A 17,633-nucleotide genomic window follows, 5' to 3' on the forward strand; every position below is an offset into this window, starting at 1 on the left:
AAAGTACAGTAAAATGAGGTATACCTGTAGTATTTTTCTTAGTTTCATTATTAACTCATGAATTTAAACATATTCGATGTGTTTCAATTCACTATAATTATTGTCCTTAGTGATCCTTGGTTTGTCACATTTTTAGCTAGTGGGGGTATCCACAAGTTTGCTCACCTGCATCACTTTGAAATGGCCCTGGTACCTTGTTAGCTCCCTTGCTTTCTGGTTTGACAGGGAGTTCCAGCGTATCCTCTGTATTTTTCTGCCCGAGACTTCCAGTTAGTCATTTCTCCCAGTGGCTTTGCTTCTTTTCAGTGTGAAATTTCAAGACCAAAGTCTGGACTTTATGATTAGTCATTGTTTCTAGACCTTTTCCATGGAGAGATCTAGTACATAATTTTTACTAAAGCTCTTTTCTTATTATATATCTATCTTCTTTCTCCTACACAAAGAATCCCAATTGTCAATGACATTGCAATGATAGAAGTAGAAATAGAAGATTATATTACATAATTCATCACTTGCCTTATCCCATCATATGTTTTAAAGTGGGAGTGTGACATGAGTGTATCTGTATTAAAGAAGTATATATAGGTGCTTAGAGAAAGATGGATTGGAACTGGGTAAGTTGATGGAAGAGTAATCGTTCTAGAGGCTATTGTGAAAAAGAACACGTCCTGAACTAGGGTGGTGGCAATTGGAATGGAGAAGAGGAAGCATTTGAGAAATATTTCTGGAAGCATCTGTAAGACTTGGTGACTGGCTCTGGTAGGGCAAAGATGATTGAGGAGTTAAAGATGCCATTCAGGAGTGATTTAATTTAGTGATATGGTGGAGCAACAATAGCTGGGGAAGATGAGAAAGGGAGAAAAGGTAGTTTATCTTTAAGGCAGTTGGAGTAAAGAAGGTCAAGGATCGGTGAATTAGTGTCTTCAACATGAAGTCCCAGATCATTAGTTTGGCTTTTAAGGTATCCACTCCAGCCCCAATTACCTTTCTAGTATTTTCCAGTATCTAACAGATACCCTGATTCAGTCAGACCTCTCTCCTTCCTTCTTGACATGCTCTCCTTATTCTCATCTCTGCATCTCTACACAGGTGACACATGCCTTTGCCCCATTTTGGGATGTATACATCCCCTTCCTCTGCCAGTTAAAATCTTGTCTAAGATCTGCCTGAGGCCTTCTTTGAAATCCTCTTCCATTTGTTTCCTGTATTTCAGTTGTATGGTTTTATATTGTTCTGTAATTATTTTTGTATTTGTCTTACTCAAGATTATTGTGGAATGGAGTTCCAAAGGTCAAGTCAGGGATCCATCAATATCTTTAAATCTTTTTTAGGACTGGGCTGACTCTTAGTAGAGATTCAACATTTGTTAGCCAGTCAGGATAAGAGATCTTGAATTAATAACTTTTTATAATTGGCGTACATTAATTAACTTTTCATAGCCTCCAACAAACTATTTCTTTGTGGTGATTTATGTAAACAGTCTATTTTAAAGGAATACTCCTAGAATGTTTTCACTTATGATCCTTAAATTGTTTCCATCAAAAAGAAACTGTTAATAGAGAAGATACAATAAATTCCCCAGGAAAGTTCTAAATATCTGTTGTTTCACAGGTTTCTTTCATCTCACAGTGTTTTGCCCCAATCACATATCCACACAAGTGCTCCTGTTGACATCTCTCGAAAATGGGAGAGGAAGAATAAAATTGTTTATCCTCCACAACTGCCTGGAGAACCTCGGAGACCAGCAGTAAGTTTGTGGGTAGAACTAGTCTCTTCATTTTGATAAAGTACTATTATGTACCTAGCATTGATTTATTATGCCATGTTAAGAAAAGAAAAATTATACAGCAATTTTCAATAACCTTTAATTGACACGGGAAATTTATTAGATTTATTTTAGTAATATTAAAAACTCATCACTTTATTACATATAATACCTCATTTTATTGTCATTGCTTTACATACTGTTTACCTTTAATTAACTTCCTGATTAGTGGCCTTAATTCTAAAAGCTTGAGATATACTGACATTTTTTATTCTAAGAGGCTAGCTAATGAATTTTTAATAATGGAAGATTTAGGCAAGAATGACTAAAACCCTTGGTCAATAGTAAAGTCATATATTTAGTTTTCCAGTTTTTATATTTGAATATCATATAGGCACACTCAGTTTTTCATAATTCAAAAACCTTTAAATCTAAGGTTTGAATTTAAATATCAGATTCCTTCCAGAGATATCTTTATCTTGTCTTTAACTGCTCAGAATTCTTTTTTTTTTCTCTCTAAACTGTGCTAGAAATTGCTGCAATCTGAGAAGACCAACTTCCAGCTTAATGTGAATTTACTGTGAAGTCATACTAGCTGTTGAAAAGTTTAAGTAAATAACAGTAGGGTTTTTTAAAAAAAGGGGAACATTTTAGTCCTACTGAAAATAAACTGTCATAAGTACTTTAGAAATAGAATTACTGTGTTAATTATAAATCGTCCAGTTCAGTAAACATCTTTAAAGTTCTCTACTAAATAATCATTCTCATCTAAGTGTAGTACTAAGGACCATCTCATTTTCTTAGTTTTTATACGAACTTGAAAGCATGCATTTCATTAAGAGAAGATTCATAATACATGATATTAGTAGAATGAAGGAGGGGGGGAATAAACCTCAAAATCGTATCAGTTGGTGCAAAAAAGGCATTTGACAAACTCCAACTTATACTTTCCTGATAAAAACACTCAGAAAAATAGGAATAGAAAGAAATTTCCTCAAAGTAATAGAGGGCACTTATGAAAAATCCACAGCTAACATTATACAATGGTGGAAGACTGAAAACTTTTCCCCTAAGATCAGAAATAAGAGAAGGACACCTACTTTCACCACTACTATGTAGCATTGTACTAGAAGTCCTTGCCAGATCAATTAGGCAAAAGAAAAAAGCATCCAAATTGAAAAGGAAGTAAGATTATCTCTATTTACAAATGCCATGTTCCTTCATATAGAAAATCCCAAAGAATCCACAAGAAAATTATTAGAACTAATAAACAAATTCAGCATAGTTGTAGGGTACAAAGCTAATACCCTAAAACCAGCTGTGTTTCTGTACACCAGCAGTGAATAATCCAAAATGAAAGTTGAGAAAACAATGCCGTTTTTACATTAGCAACTAAAAAGAATTAAATATGTAGGAATAAATTTAATGAAAGAGGTGAAAGACTTGTACACAGAAAATAATAAAACACTGATGAAAGAAATTAAAGAAAGCCTAAATAAGTGGTAAGGCATCTGTATTAGTCAGTGTTCTCTAGGGAAACAGAATCAACAGGGGATATCTGTCAATAGTGTGCGATTTTATGAGTCTCTTGTGTGACCATGGGGATGCACAAGTCTAGTTCCACAGGCAGGCTGCAAACCAGGGCTTCGACGAAAGTCCAGTGAAGGTCCTTGATGAGTTTCCGGGAGACACTGGGTGTCCAAAGATAAGCTGGGAAATTCTCTCTGAAAACTGAAATCACTTCCCCTTTTAAGACATTCAATTGATTGGATTAAGTATAACTCATTGCTGATGGCAATCTCCCTGATTGATATAGATGTAATCAGCTATCTATTCAGTAAAGTCACTGGTAACTAAAGTCTATAAATGTCCTTGTATTACAGTTAACCTAGTGCTTGCTTGAACAACAACTGAGCACAATTACCTAGCTTGGAGTTGACACATTAGCCTAACCATCACAACATCCCATCTTGGGATGTCAGTACTGCCCAAAGTGATCTATAGATTTAACATAATCCCTGTCAAAATACCGGCAGTCATTTTTGCAAATATGGAAAAGTTGATCCTCAAGTTCATATGGCATTGTAAAGTGCCCTGAATCTTGGGAATCAAAAGAATCTTGGGAGTCTGAAAATGAACCCACACATCTATGGCCAACTGATTTTTGACAATGCTTCCAAATACCCTCAATGGGAAAAGTATAGTATCTTCAACAAGTGGTATTAGCAAAACTGGATATTCACATGCAAAAGAATGAAGTCGAACCCCTACCTCACACCATATACACAAATTAACACAAAACATATTAAGGATCTAAACTTAAGAGTTAAAACTGTAAAACTCTTTGAAGAAAACATAGGGGAAAACTTTAAGGATCTTAGATTGGGCAGTGAATTCTTAGATATAACACCAAAAACATGGGCAACAACAAAAAAAATAAATTGAACTTTATTAAAATTTAAAACTTTGTGCCTCAAAAGACATTATAAGAAAGTGAAATACCAAACTACAAAGTGGGAGAAAATAGTTGTAAATCATATAATCTGATAAGGGTTTAATATCCAGAATATATAAAGACCTCCTACAACATAAGAGCAGAATGATAGATAATCTAATTACATAATGGACGAATGACTTGAGTAGACATTTCTCCAAAGAAGATATACACATGGCCAGAGAAGATATACATATAAAAAGATGCTCAACATTGTTAGTCATCAGGGAAATGGAAATCAAAACTACAATTGCTACCATTTTACACCACTAGGATAGCTGTTATTTAAAAAGTAGGGAAGTGAATGGCTCAACTGATAGAGCATCTGCCTACCATATAGGAGGTCCAGGGTTCGAACCCAGGGCCTCCTGACCCATGTGGTGAGCTGGTGCATGTGAACTGCTGCCATGCGCAAGAAGTGCCTTGCCACCCAGGGGTGTCCCCGGTGTAGGGGAGCCCCACAAACAAGGAGTGCACCCTGCACTGAGCCCCCTGGCGCGAAAAAAGCGCAGCCCACCCAGGAATGGTGCTGCGCACATGGAGAGTTGACACAGCATGATGACATAACAAAGAGAAACATGGATTCCCGGTGCTACTGAGAATGCAAGCAGACACAGAAGAACACATAGCGAATGGACACAGAGATCAGACAACTGGGGCGGGGGGGAGGGGAGAGAAATAAATAAAATAAATCTTTAAAAAAAAAGGTAGAAAATAGCAAGTGTTGGTGAGGATGTGGAGAAATTGGAACCCTTGATCAATACTTGTGGATATAATATTGTGCAGCCACAGTAGAAAACAGTTTGGTAGTTCCTCAGAAAGTGTAGATTTATTATATAACCCAGCAGTCTCACTTCTAGTTAATAAGGATGAGCCTTAAAAATATGTTAAGGAAAAATAAGCTGGGGAGCAGATGTGCCTCAAGCGGATGAGTGCCTGCTTCCCACATGGGAGGTCTGTTCTGGGTTTGGTCCCTGGTGCATCCTTAAAAAATAACAAGCAACGAGCAAACGAAAAAACCAACTTGGGAGGCAATGTGGCTCATTGGTTGAGTGCCAGTTTCCCACATATGAAGTCTGGGGTTCAGTGGTTCAATCCTTGGCCCCAGTACCTAGGGGAAAAAAAAATCCAGACATGAAAGAACAAATATGATTACACTTACATGAAATATCTAGAATTAAGCAAATTCAAAGAGACAGAAAGTAGATTAGAGGTTACCAGGGGTGGGAGGTAGGGGGTGGGGAGTAGGGATTTTTTTTTTTTTGCTTAATAGGTAAAATTTCTCTTTCAGATGATGAAAAAAGTCTTGGTAATGGATAGTGCTGATAATCCAACATCGTGAATGTAATTAATACCATGGAAATGTACAGTTAAAACATGAGAAAATGATTGTTTTAAAGAATAAAATAGAATAGAAATTATGTGTGCAGCATGATCTCAATTATGTAAATAAATTCTTATAAAGCAAAAGAAAAAAATTAAGTTGCCTAAGTATTGGTCTGAATTAGTGCAGTTTTATGAATTCTATTTCTCTTTTATTTAGGGGAATTGATTTATTGATTTAAAGAGCTACTACCTGATTGGGAAATAAGAGGAAAAGGAGATATTAGTAGTTTAAACAAATAATACTTTAATTTCCATATTTTACCATCTCACTAGAACCTGAAAGTTAGATTTGCCACAGAATTTGGGCTGTTTTGTGTGTGTGCGCTATTGAGTTTGACTCCATTTTGTATTTGACCAAAATTTTAAAGAAAGCAGCGCCTTTGTACAATTATCATAAGTAAAATATTATTTCCTATAATCAATGTGTTTTTCTCCTTCTTACCTTAGCTTTTTAAACTTAGATATTAATGGGAAATAAATCATGACAGTACTTGTTAGGTCCAGAATCTAGAAGCAAAATTTTATATTTTGTAGTGCCAATCTTTTGGATATTTAAAAATACATCCTTTACAGTATATCTTACATAGTTAACAGTAGGTTATCTACTTACCTCTAGCAAGTGAAGAAAATGTTAATCCAATTGTTATATATTTTATTTATTGAAACTATTTTGATTAGCTTTTTTATATCACATATAAGCCATGTACAAATGCCTCTGTGAAGATATTTAGCTTTATTCTTTTACATGGGCACTTTGGAGAAACCTAATTTTTCTTTCTCTCTTTTTTTTAGGTACTAGGGTTGGGAATTGAACCTGGGATCTTGTATGTGGGAAGCCGGTGCTCAGCCACTGAGCTGGTTTTTTTGTTTGTTTGCTTGTGATTTATTTTTTTTTATGAGGCACCAGGGACTGAACCTGGGATTTCCCATTTGGGAAGCAGCACTCAACTGCTTGAGTCACATCTGCTCCCCAGAAACCTAATTTAATTCTCTATTTTTCATGGATTTTGTTTAAGTAATCCTTTTTGGAGACAAGTTATGATCTTTGGGAAATATGTTAACATTTGCTAGCTTTAAATAGTACTTAGTAAATTGGCATTAGTGCATCAATTATAACTGTTATGACTGAAAATACCCTTCATAAATACCTTAGTTCCTGGGAATAATTTACTAACATAACCATTTAGTTCATAACACTATACCACTATGTGGTTTTGAGTCTCTTAGATTTGCTAAATTACTAACTGCAAACATTTTAAAATAGTTTTATCTTTAGGTTTTTAAAAAAGGCCAGATAGTATGACCATTCTAGTTCATTCTGATCTTGAGCATTGGTCATATGTATTTTATAAACAAATAATAATGGATGGGGTACTGAATAAAACCAGAGAGAAATTAAAGGTCTTTCTTCATCATCTTCACATCTTATTAATTTGGGCTTGAGTTTACTTTTTTTTTTAAAGATTTATTTTTAATTTATTTATCCCCCCCTTTGCTGCTGGCTTGCTTTCTGCTCTCTGTGTCCATTTGCTGCTTGTTCTTCTGTGTCTCCTTGCCTCCTTTGTTGCATTGTCTTGCTGTGCAGGCCAGCAGCTCTCCATGTGCACAGGCCAGCTTGCCTTCACAAGGAGGCCCTGGGAAGTGAACCCAGCGCCTCCCATATGGTAGATGAGAGCCCAGGTGCTTGAGCCACACCTGCTTCCCTTGAGTTTACTTTTGTAGTATCAGTGAAATAAGCTATGTTAAGTTAAAGTATAGTAAGATTGTAGCAAAATTGTTTGAACAACTGTTTCTGAAAGAGGTGTATTTTTAGTTTATGGATTAACTGACATACTGGTAATAACTCATGCTTGTAAGTCATTAATTTAGATTCCATAAGGCACTAGTAAGGACTTTTATTAGGTGATATTTTATCCTTGTTTGAGTTATTGTGTATATTTAAAAATTAATTTCTGTAAAAGTTGTTTTAGATATTTTATAATTTAGCTTTTCCTTCATTTGAATACCTTTTGTGCATTATATGCTAACTTAATTTTATCCAATTTACCCTGTTGGTTAGTAATAGTAGTGATATATAACCAAGTCTTCTGACCTCCATCTTTGCTACTTATATATTTGCCCATGATGGATTTATTTACTGAGACTGCTTTATCTTTAAAAAGTGCTCTGTTGACCATTTCACCTGCATAAAGTAAATGTTGAGCTTTTTAGTTTTAGAAGAGAATGATTGAGTAACTTTCTTCTTTCTTGTAAATACTTTATCTCTTTTTTCCTATGCTCTTGTCAAGACTACTACATATATGTATTCCCCTCTACCCCCCCCAAAAATTGATGATTGTCATATACAGTTCAGATTTAAAGATAGCCCACTATGGGAAACCAAGAATTGAAATATTTCTATATAAAAGATTTCATTGAGTGGATTAATCTTTGTAGGTCACTATGATTAGCTAAGATAGCTCTTCTTTCCTCTCCCTTGCTCTTCAGGAAGAAAATGTAATTAGGCTGTTGCTACAGTTTTCAGCCTGTCAGCCTCTATAGTAATGGAAATGAAATCTGCTACATATTTAAAGATGGCTACTTAAGCAAACTCTTCTGTTTTCTAAGGCATTTGAAGAGTTCAAGCAGGAGTCTGAATGTTAGAAAGTACTGAAGTCGGGAAACAGACTTGGCCCAGTGGTTAGGGCGTCCATCTACCAAATGGGAGGTCCGCGGTTCAAACCCCGGGCCTCCTTGGCCCGTGTGGGGCTGGCCCATGTGTAGTGCTGATGGCGCAAGGAGTGCCCTGCCACGCAGGGGTGTCCCCGCGTAGGGGAGCCCCACACGCAAGGAGTGCTCCCTGTAAGGAGAGCCGCCCAGCGCGAAAGAAAGTGCAGCCTGCCCAGGAATGGCGCCGCCCACACTTCCCCTGCCGCTGACAACAGAAGCGGACAAAGAAACAAGACGCAGCAAATAGACACAGAAAACAGACAACCGGGTTGGGGGAGGAATTAAATAAATAAATAAATCTTAAAAAAAAAAAAAACAAACGAAAGAAAGTCCTGAAGTCTTTTCACTATTATTTGCTTTGACAAATTTTTCTAATTTTTAAAGTAGATTAGCAGTTTGGTAAGGTAGTGAAAAAAAATACGGGTTTTGGGGTCATAAGGGGTTGTCCTTTTGATGGCACACCTGTCAGACACTGTCTTAGATACTTCACATACTTCCTTGGTCTTTGACTTCGAGCTTTGCTGTCTTGAACAGTTACCTAAGGTGTCTAATTTTCAGTTTGTACAAGGATTGTAATATGTTTACTCTCTCAACTCATAGAGTAGATCAAATGAAATAGTGGACCTGAAAGTGCTTTGTGAAGTATAAATTGTTTAACAGGTGATTGATTTTTTAAAAATTAAACAGGGATTCACCTGCCCCTTTAAATAAGTAATAATAAAAGCTAACATTTATTGAAAACTTATTATGTGTCAGTCACTGAATGCTTTCTATAGGTTATTTTGTTTAATCTTTATAATAATTTTATGAAGTATGTAATACTATATTTTAAAGAAGAGGAAACTTATGAAGCAGAGGTTAAGTAGCTTGCATATGGTTTTGTAGGTAGTAAGTAGCAGAGCTGGGATTCAAATCCAAGCATTCTGATTCTAGAACCTATGCTCTCAACTAAACACCTAGAGTATTGGCCTTCCTTGGAAAACACTTATTTTGTCCATTTTCCTATCATTCTCATTAAAAATAACCTCCCCCCCCCTTTTTTGTACCTTTTGTTCTTTTTAACCAGCTAAATGTTTTCAAAATACTTTCATTTAAACTTTTACTATTCCTCTGCATAGAAATGTTGTAAATATTGGTACAAACTGGCCATTTTATAGTTTCTGTTTTTCCCTTAATAATCTTTTAACATGGTGAGTCTTTGGGGAAATACAACTGTGTATAGGGAAAAAGAATTTCAAATTCTTGATAATATTTTTATTTCTTGTGGCATAGAAAGTAAAAAGTTTAGCAAAAGTATATGTTACAGTCATTTTAATAAACCTAAATTTTTTTTCCTACTTAAGGAAATCTATCATTGTCGAAGACAAATAAAATACAGCAAAGACAAGATGTGGTATTTGGCAAAATTGGTAAGCAAAATGACTATTACCTTGTAATTCTTTGGGAAAGAAGTGATGAATTTCCCCCCAAGATTTGAAATATCAATATACTTAGAAAAAATGTGCCCTCGTTTCTCCCAATATGAAAGAATAAAATATAGTTACATGTTTAGGCATTTGGTAAGTAATTAAAAGAATGATTACTTAAGATGAGTGATTTTGCTTAATATTTGCCTTTCTTCTGAGAAACTAAATCATCCTGGCTAGGTATTTAAAACAGGAACATCATACTATTTGAGGAACTCTGGCTGTGACTAGAGAATCCAGGAAGCTTTCTTTTCTGTAAAAGTTGATTTTAATGTGTTTCAAAACTTGCTTTTTGTTAAAAACAGTTTCCCCCTGGAAGGTGAAATTTGCATATGAGGGGAAATAAAAGCAGCAAATATACATGTAATACATTAATTATATATAGGAGGAAATGCCTTTAATGCTTAGTATTGTTTTTGCCAACCTGTGTTCTTTGGAATACCTGCTGTCTTAATAGGTTGAAAACTATTACAGATTAAGTTTTATAGTTAAAATGTTAAATTTGCAAAAAAAAATTTCCAGGGAACTACACAATGCGAACAGTGAACCTCAGTGGACTTTGGTTAGTAATACAATTATAAAAATCTTTCATCAATTGTAACAAATGTTCCACACCAATGCATGGTGTTAATAATAGGGTGGTTTATGGGAATCCTGTATTTTATGCATTATTGTTCTGTAAACTTCTCTAATTAAAAAAAATGCAATTTGAGGCAAAACACATCAGCTTAAGTGAGTTATCAGTTGGAAAAAACTGAGTGTCGAGCTCAGAGAAAATGGGTTTCCAGACATATATTTATATATTTTAGTCAGTTAATTATTGAGTACCTACCACATGCTAGACATTGTGCTAGGAATATTTTGCTGAACAAGTCATAGCAATGCTAGTAATCTGTATTATTTTGTTCATTTGTCTATTAATTTGTTGCCTGCTCCCCCCATTCACCACTACTAAAAAGTACTGAAGTGGAAACTCCATCAGGATCCTGTGTTTCTTGTTCATCATTGTATCCTTAACCCTCTGGATTGGTTCTGGCCATGTACTAGGCACTCAATAAATATTTCTTGATTGAATGAATGAGTAAATAAATGAATGACCCTGCAACTGCCCTCATGAGAGGGTGATGATAGGTAGATGGCTGGGAAAGTTGACAGCATGAGCCATGGTTCAAATGGGCAAATGATTGGAACATTTCAGAACATTGTTACTAATCTATTGGATTTATGATTCTGAATTTTTGACTTAATTATTTAATTACACATATTTATATTTTAATGGTTTTTCCATATCTGTTCTTTTCATCTTATTCACATGGAAATAATATGTCAGAACAGGTATTAGACTCTCAGAACCTAAGAGAAGGGGAAAGGAGGAAGAATCTAGTGCAGTCTTGGATAGGACAGGGCCCCTTGTGGCACCATCTACTCTTACACTGAACCTACTTTAAGGCTAGACTTGCCACTCTATCACTTTTCCACTTAAAAAAAAAAAATCCAAATTATAATTGTTAAATAATACAGATTATTTCTTAAGAAATCGAAAGAAAAAGTAGTTATATCATACAGAAAAACTTTATCACCATCGCCATTTAAACATTTCTTCCTCCTCCAAAATATTTCCCTCATCTTAGATCTTTACCACCCTATCCCTCCTCTTTTTCTTCCCTTTTTCAGCCTCTAAAATATACCCCTTTTATTGCCTCAAGCCATTCATTTCTGACCCTTAGTTTGCATGCCCGACTAAACAAAGTAAGGAGCAACTGACAAACATCTACGTTCCTTGAGCCTGCCCTTAGAGGACATCCAAGTCATCCATGCTTACTGGCATATATTAGCGTCCATTAGAGTTAGGTTCTTTATATCTGTTTTTTATACTTCTATCTCTCAGCAGTCCTGTGAGTTAGTAAATATTGTTATTTTCATTTTAGAACTATGGAAACTAGGGCTTGTAGACCATAGGAAACAGCCAAAATGGAACAGCTGGAAAATGGCAGTAGGAATTCAAACCCATATGTGCTGTCTCTAGAACCTTTGCTGTTTAATAGGTTCTGTATGCCTCATAATAATAGCTACTATTTATTGAACATTTGCTTGTGTTACACATTGTGCTAATCACTTGATACATATGTAATTTATTTTTTTAAAAGATTTATTTATTTCTCTCCCCTTCCCTGCCCCAGTTGTCTGTTCTCTGTGTCTTATTTGCTGTGTGTTCTTTGTCTGTTTCTGTTGTTGTCAGCAGCACGGGAATCTGTGTTTCTTTTTGTTGTGTCATCTTGTTGTGTCAGCTCTCGGTGTGTGCGGCGCCATTCCTGGGCAGGCTGCACTTTGTTTTGCGCTGGGCAGCTCTCCGTACAGGGCGCACTCCTTGCGCACGGGGCTCCCCTAAGCGGGGGACACCCCTGTGTGACAGGGCACTCCTTGCGCGCGTTAGCACTGTACCTGGGCCAGCTCCACACGCGTCAAGGAGGCCTAGGGTTTGAACCGTGGACCTCCCATGTGGTAAGCGGACGCCCTAACCACTGGGCCAAGTCTACTTCCCTACATATGTAATTTAAATCCTCACTATGACCCAACATGGGTAGTGATGTTATCACAAATGCACAACTATCCCTCCACCCCCAACTCATGAATGTTAAATTTGATTTTGAATTAAAGAGACTGGTATCCCTTATCAAACTTCTTTTGCCCGGGTTTAGGCCATTGTATTTTAGAAGTTATTTGGATTGTAGTAAGGCTTTTACTTTAAAAATAGAACATTGACTTTGAAAACTAATTTATTTTCTCTTATCTGTGCCCTTTTAATTCTAGATTCGAGGAATGTCCATTGACCAGGCTTTGGCTCAGTTGGAATTCAATGACAAAAAGGGAGCCAAAATAATTAAAGAGGTAAACTTGTAAGATTGTTTGTTTGTGTGTGTCTTGCAGGTGATTAGTAAGCTCAGCCTGAATCCTGAATTCCTACTTACTGAATTCCTGCTTACTGGGCACTCAGGATAATGCGCTTATATGTTCAAAATTTATAGTTTAAGCATTTTTTACTGAGATGCTTTTATTTGCACCAAACATTTGTTTATTTATATTTTATTAATTGATCAGTCTTAATTTATTGTTTTGGGGCATGGTAGATATTTTAGAAGACTTAAAAAAAATCATTTCCACAAATGGGAGCTTATGTCTTAAAACTAGTTGAGTGGGAAAAAACAAAACGAAAACAAAAAAAGTGGAAGGAGCACTGGGCTGGGACTTGGGAAGCTTGGAGTCTACTCCTTTCTCTAATATTCCTGTTGTGACCATGGACACTTAACCTGTGTGGTTCCATTTTCATCATCTAAGAACTAGGTAGGATTGGATTAGATAATCTCTAAAGACCTTTCCAGCTCTAAATGTAGCTAGGTAGAAATGTGCTAATGGTAATTGTGTTGACTCATTTTAGGTATACTTGTTTTTGTTTCAAAAAGCTGTGTTGACTATTGCCCTGTACCATCTGGGGATATCAGCATTGTTTTCTATATCTTCAGTTAATTTTCATTTAAAGTCAATTCTTACCTTTCATTTTAGTAGTTGAAGAGTCAAGATTACTGGGTTCAGGTTTACAAGCTGTTCCATTGTAATGCTTTAGTTTTACTGTATTTAATTTAATTTGGAATGCATCTTACTAAGTTTCTGTTGTGTGTTCAGCCTTATACTAGGTTTTTTATTTTAAAGGAGTGAAAGATCTTGTTTGTTATTTCTCACAGTTCTTCTTAAAAAATGTGTTCTGGGAGAAATTAACTCAAAAATCTCTGGAGTTTAAATTTAATAATTAACTTCTTATAAAAAATGCTCAAGTATAATTTTTTTTTGTGTTTGTTGCTGCTAATATTACATTGAACCCAAAATGTAAGAATTTTTATCCAATATTTAGCTCTTGGACTTCTTGAGCTTTTTGACAAGTCTCTGACTAAAAAATAAAAGTTTGTAACCAAGCGTACTGCCTACAATTGCTATTATTATTATCTTCTCCTTTAGATGTTATACATTCTGTTTAAAACTTAATGTTTTAATTAATACATTAATAATAAAACTTAATGTATGATCCCTGGAAGGACAATGTTCCCTGCTTGCAATTCTTGTCTGAGAAAGGAAAGCTTACTATATCCCTTCTCTTTAGTACTGTTATCATTTCCTAAATTTTTTTAAATGACTATAAAATGGAAGAATGTGCTTAGTAGTCATATTATAGAGGTAAATAATAAGAAACATAATTCTCTTTTAGTTTAGGGTCAGTCATTGAATGCCTTATCTTTTCCTTATTTAAGGTTCTCTTAGAAGCCCAAGATATGGCAGTGAGAGACCACAATGTGGAATTCCGATCCAATTTACATATAGGTAAGATGTCTGATATTTTTAACATTGGAAAATGCCTTCCAGTAGTTACGCTAAGTTTTTTACCTAATTCGTTCTCTGATCTCTAATTACTCAGGACTGGTTTGCCAGTGAAAATTACTTTTTTGTAATGGCTTATTCTTCAGCCTTTAGCATTCCAGGGTTAATCTGTTATAAGTGGTAACAACCTTATTGTTTTATTCTTACCAGTTCTACAAGAACTGAAGCCTGTTGCAATCACTATTAAATAATGGATACTAAGACTGATTAAGAGTGGTCCTTTAATGATAATAAAACTAAGAAAGAACATAACTGATTTTTAAAAATGAATTCGTTGACAATTGGAAGGAGTAAATAAAGGATCACAGATAAACTTAAAAAAATCTTTATAATTTTTATAGGACACCTAATCCACAGGTGACCTATAATTTAACCTTCCAGTTAACAGAATGGAAAATCCATTGAATTGTAAAGCTAAGAGGCCTTGGAAGGCTCAGATGACCCTGATGTATTTGTTTCCCCTTTGTTATTACATCCTGAAGCATAGGTTTTATATGCTTGTTCCACATTAAATTAATATAAGTGAAAATATTTTGGGTAGCATGATGCACTGTACTAATGTAAGGGGTTTTCTTTTTTGTTGTTGTTGTTTTCTCCCCCCAACTTACTTTTGCACAACGCTTTTCCTAGAGGGGAAGCAACATTTATTACAGAGCTTTCTTGCCTCCTCCCAACACCATAGCAAAATGGAGCAGTAGCTGGAGTTGTTGTTTTCTTCTCACTTCAGCAGCAGTTACTCCTAACCTCAGTTGTTTCGTAATCAAATAAAGATGTTGATGTCAGAGCAAAATTTTCTCAATCTGTGAAACCTACATATAAGGAGGACTGTTTTATTTAAACATCTGTTTTATCTAAGAATATTCAAGATATGGGGAATGGCTTCTTGCCAGATGGAAGAAGAGAAGCTGAATCGTTATAGGGAAATTAGTTGTGTTTTATAATTTTTCAACAATTAAAATAAAATAATCTAAATTCTTTTCACATCTCTCCTCTAATGGAGATGTTTATTCTGGCTAAGTCAAAATCTCATTTCAGGTCACCTGGAATTGATGCTGGCAACCCCATCTACTTCTGAATTTCAAATTAGTTATGATTTTCAATTGAAATTTCTCATTTTAAAGCAGAATCCTTTATAGCTAATTGTATTCTGATACGTGCACAGAGGCAGAGGAAAATTGACATGACAACTCAGGAAGACTTCAGGGCCATAGTAGTGAATGATAAGCATATTCTTCTGGGAGCAGCATGAATAAATAATGTTGGGGAGGGGTCAACATCTTTGGAAGAGATGAGATGGATGCTTATAACCTCTTGGTGACCTTTCCTGTTCTAAGACTCTGAATACCAAATCAAATGTGGTTAATTTTATTCAATTTCATAGATACACTGGCTTCTTAGCTGACAGATACCATTTTATAATGGAATTCAGGTACAATTGAAATAGGATTTGTCTTCAAATACTTTTTTCATTAACTGTAAAGAAATACTCCAGTTTAGTTCTGCCATCCCAATTGAAGGAGCAAAGTCCAGTGTTGCCATTAAGTAAAATATACTTATGCACATGAATGGACCTTTGATTCAGCAGTCTCCTTATGTGCATTTCTGCCAAAGTATTGCTGCCCTACCTGTACTTCCTTTTATCTAGTCCACTGTAAAAATCACTTAAAGTTTGAATTTGTCTTATGATTTTTAAAACTTCTCATTCATTAAGTATTTTGCTGCATGATTCCATAGTGAAGGAAAAAGAGACAAATAACATGAGGAAATAACATATCTTACCATATCATGTAGGATATTTTATCCCAGTATTTGCCAAACCATCTCTTAAGAGAATCATCTGAGGTACATTTTGAAAAATACAGATTCCCAAGCCTCACCACTGACCTGCTAGATCTGAAAACCAGGGGAAAGACTCCGAATCTATTTGTTTATATAGAAAATGCAGGAAACTGGTTTATCTCATTTTCTTTTGGAAAAGGTGTAGACATTTCATTCCATAGGACTTCTGTTGGATTTTTGACTAGTTACTTGTTGGCTACCTTTTAGGTTCTGCAAAAACTCTTTCAGTCTCCTGAAATAAGTAAATGTAGTTATGTTAAGGGAACTGCTTTTTGGTAGCATATATTCTCATATTATGGTAATCCCTTCAAATGCCTGTCATAATTCTGAAGCAAATATCTGGTGTTGCAAGACTACAGATATAGAAAGTTCATTTCCTTTTCAAACTTAGGACTAATGACACTTAATAGGCCTAGTCAAGTGGACAAGGACTAATAAAATGTCACTTAGTCATTTCGTGGCATCTAAAGTGTTTCAGTTGAGGGAAAATGATTGACTTTATAAATCAGTTTTCTGGGTTAAGAGTGATAAAGGAGGGACAGGCTTGTTAGGTCAGAATTTCAAGATAAGTATTTACCTCAATGCTAGTAATAGGAAATTGTAAACATACTTTAAATACATGGTACCTGTTGGGCATAATCTTTTGAAGAGTGCAGGTGTTCACATTTTTGAGATGTCTTAATGTTTTCTTTCATTCAGTGAGTATTTGAACATCTACAATATGCATGCTACCCATGCTCAATTAGAAGACGGTATATCTTTCATAGCAATTTAAAACATCTGGTACAGGTGGTTTTATTCTTGACAGTAGTAGTTCTTGAAAGAATACATAAATTCTTCTGAGTTGGAAGAAAACTATGTATACCATTAATATTATATGTGTTTGGAAAACTTTGAAACTTATTTCAGAATCTGAGCAAATTTACCAGAAGCCTTTGTATTGGAAAAAAAAAATAGTATTAATTAGCAGAGGATATATTTCAAAATCATTTCTATTGCTTGTGGACCATAACTTTTAGGGGAATATAAAAGGAGTATAAGTTTGGTTGAGGAAGTGACATATATAGATGAAACATGGCACTTATGTAAGATAACATATGATTTGGAACCAAAAAGAGTAATATGGGTAAATGGTATTGTCAGAGTAGAGAAGAAGAGAATAGTAATGGAGTAGAACAGTCATGGAGAGAAGAATTGGCTTTTGAGGATTGGCCTTTGGGAATCTGGGTGAGTGTACAGGAGAAAAGAAGATTTTGAGAGTCGAGTAACCATATAAGGAAAGGCATGTAGGATGGAATGAGCAACGACCATGTGGTACAATGAGTAGGATAGTGCGGAGGAAATAGAAGATTGACATAGGGTAGATCAACTTAAAAACCTAGATTGGGCATAGATTCCAGAGCACTGAACATGGCAGGATGTGGCATTAGTTCAAGCTTTATCAAGGAGGAGCCACAGGAAGTTTTTGGGCAAGTCAGGGTTTTAAGACAATTAAGGAATGATTTTGAAACTCTTGCTTTGTGGGGCCTGTAGGGGTGGGATCTCT

General features: G+C 35.3%; 1 protein-coding gene across 7 annotated transcripts in view; it reads left to right on the forward strand.

Annotated features, from left to right (window-relative positions):
- MRPL22 (mitochondrial ribosomal protein L22) overlaps window positions 1-17,633 on the forward strand; it is a 112,874-nt gene that overhangs the window by 24,314 nt on the left and 70,927 nt on the right. For 2 of the 7 annotated variants that reach the window (XM_004482588.4, XM_071210881.1), the window contains exons 3-6: window positions 1,612-1,747; window positions 9,698-9,763; window positions 12,632-12,709; window positions 14,122-14,191. In XM_004482588.4, coding sequence (XP_004482645.2) covers window positions 1,612-1,747; window positions 9,698-9,763; window positions 12,632-12,709; window positions 14,122-14,191 — 350 coding nt within the window. The remainder of the gene's footprint in view (window positions 1-1,611; window positions 1,748-9,697; window positions 9,764-12,631; window positions 12,710-14,121; window positions 14,192-17,633) is intronic. The other 5 variants (XM_071210879.1, XM_071210887.1, XM_012521234.3 and 2 more) reach the window with 4 other exon arrangements.

The sequence above is a fragment of the Dasypus novemcinctus genome, chromosome 2, assembly GCF_030445035.2.
Source record: "Dasypus novemcinctus isolate mDasNov1 chromosome 2, mDasNov1.1.hap2, whole genome shotgun sequence".
Lineage (NCBI taxonomy): Eukaryota > Metazoa > Chordata > Mammalia > Cingulata > Dasypodidae > Dasypus > Dasypus novemcinctus.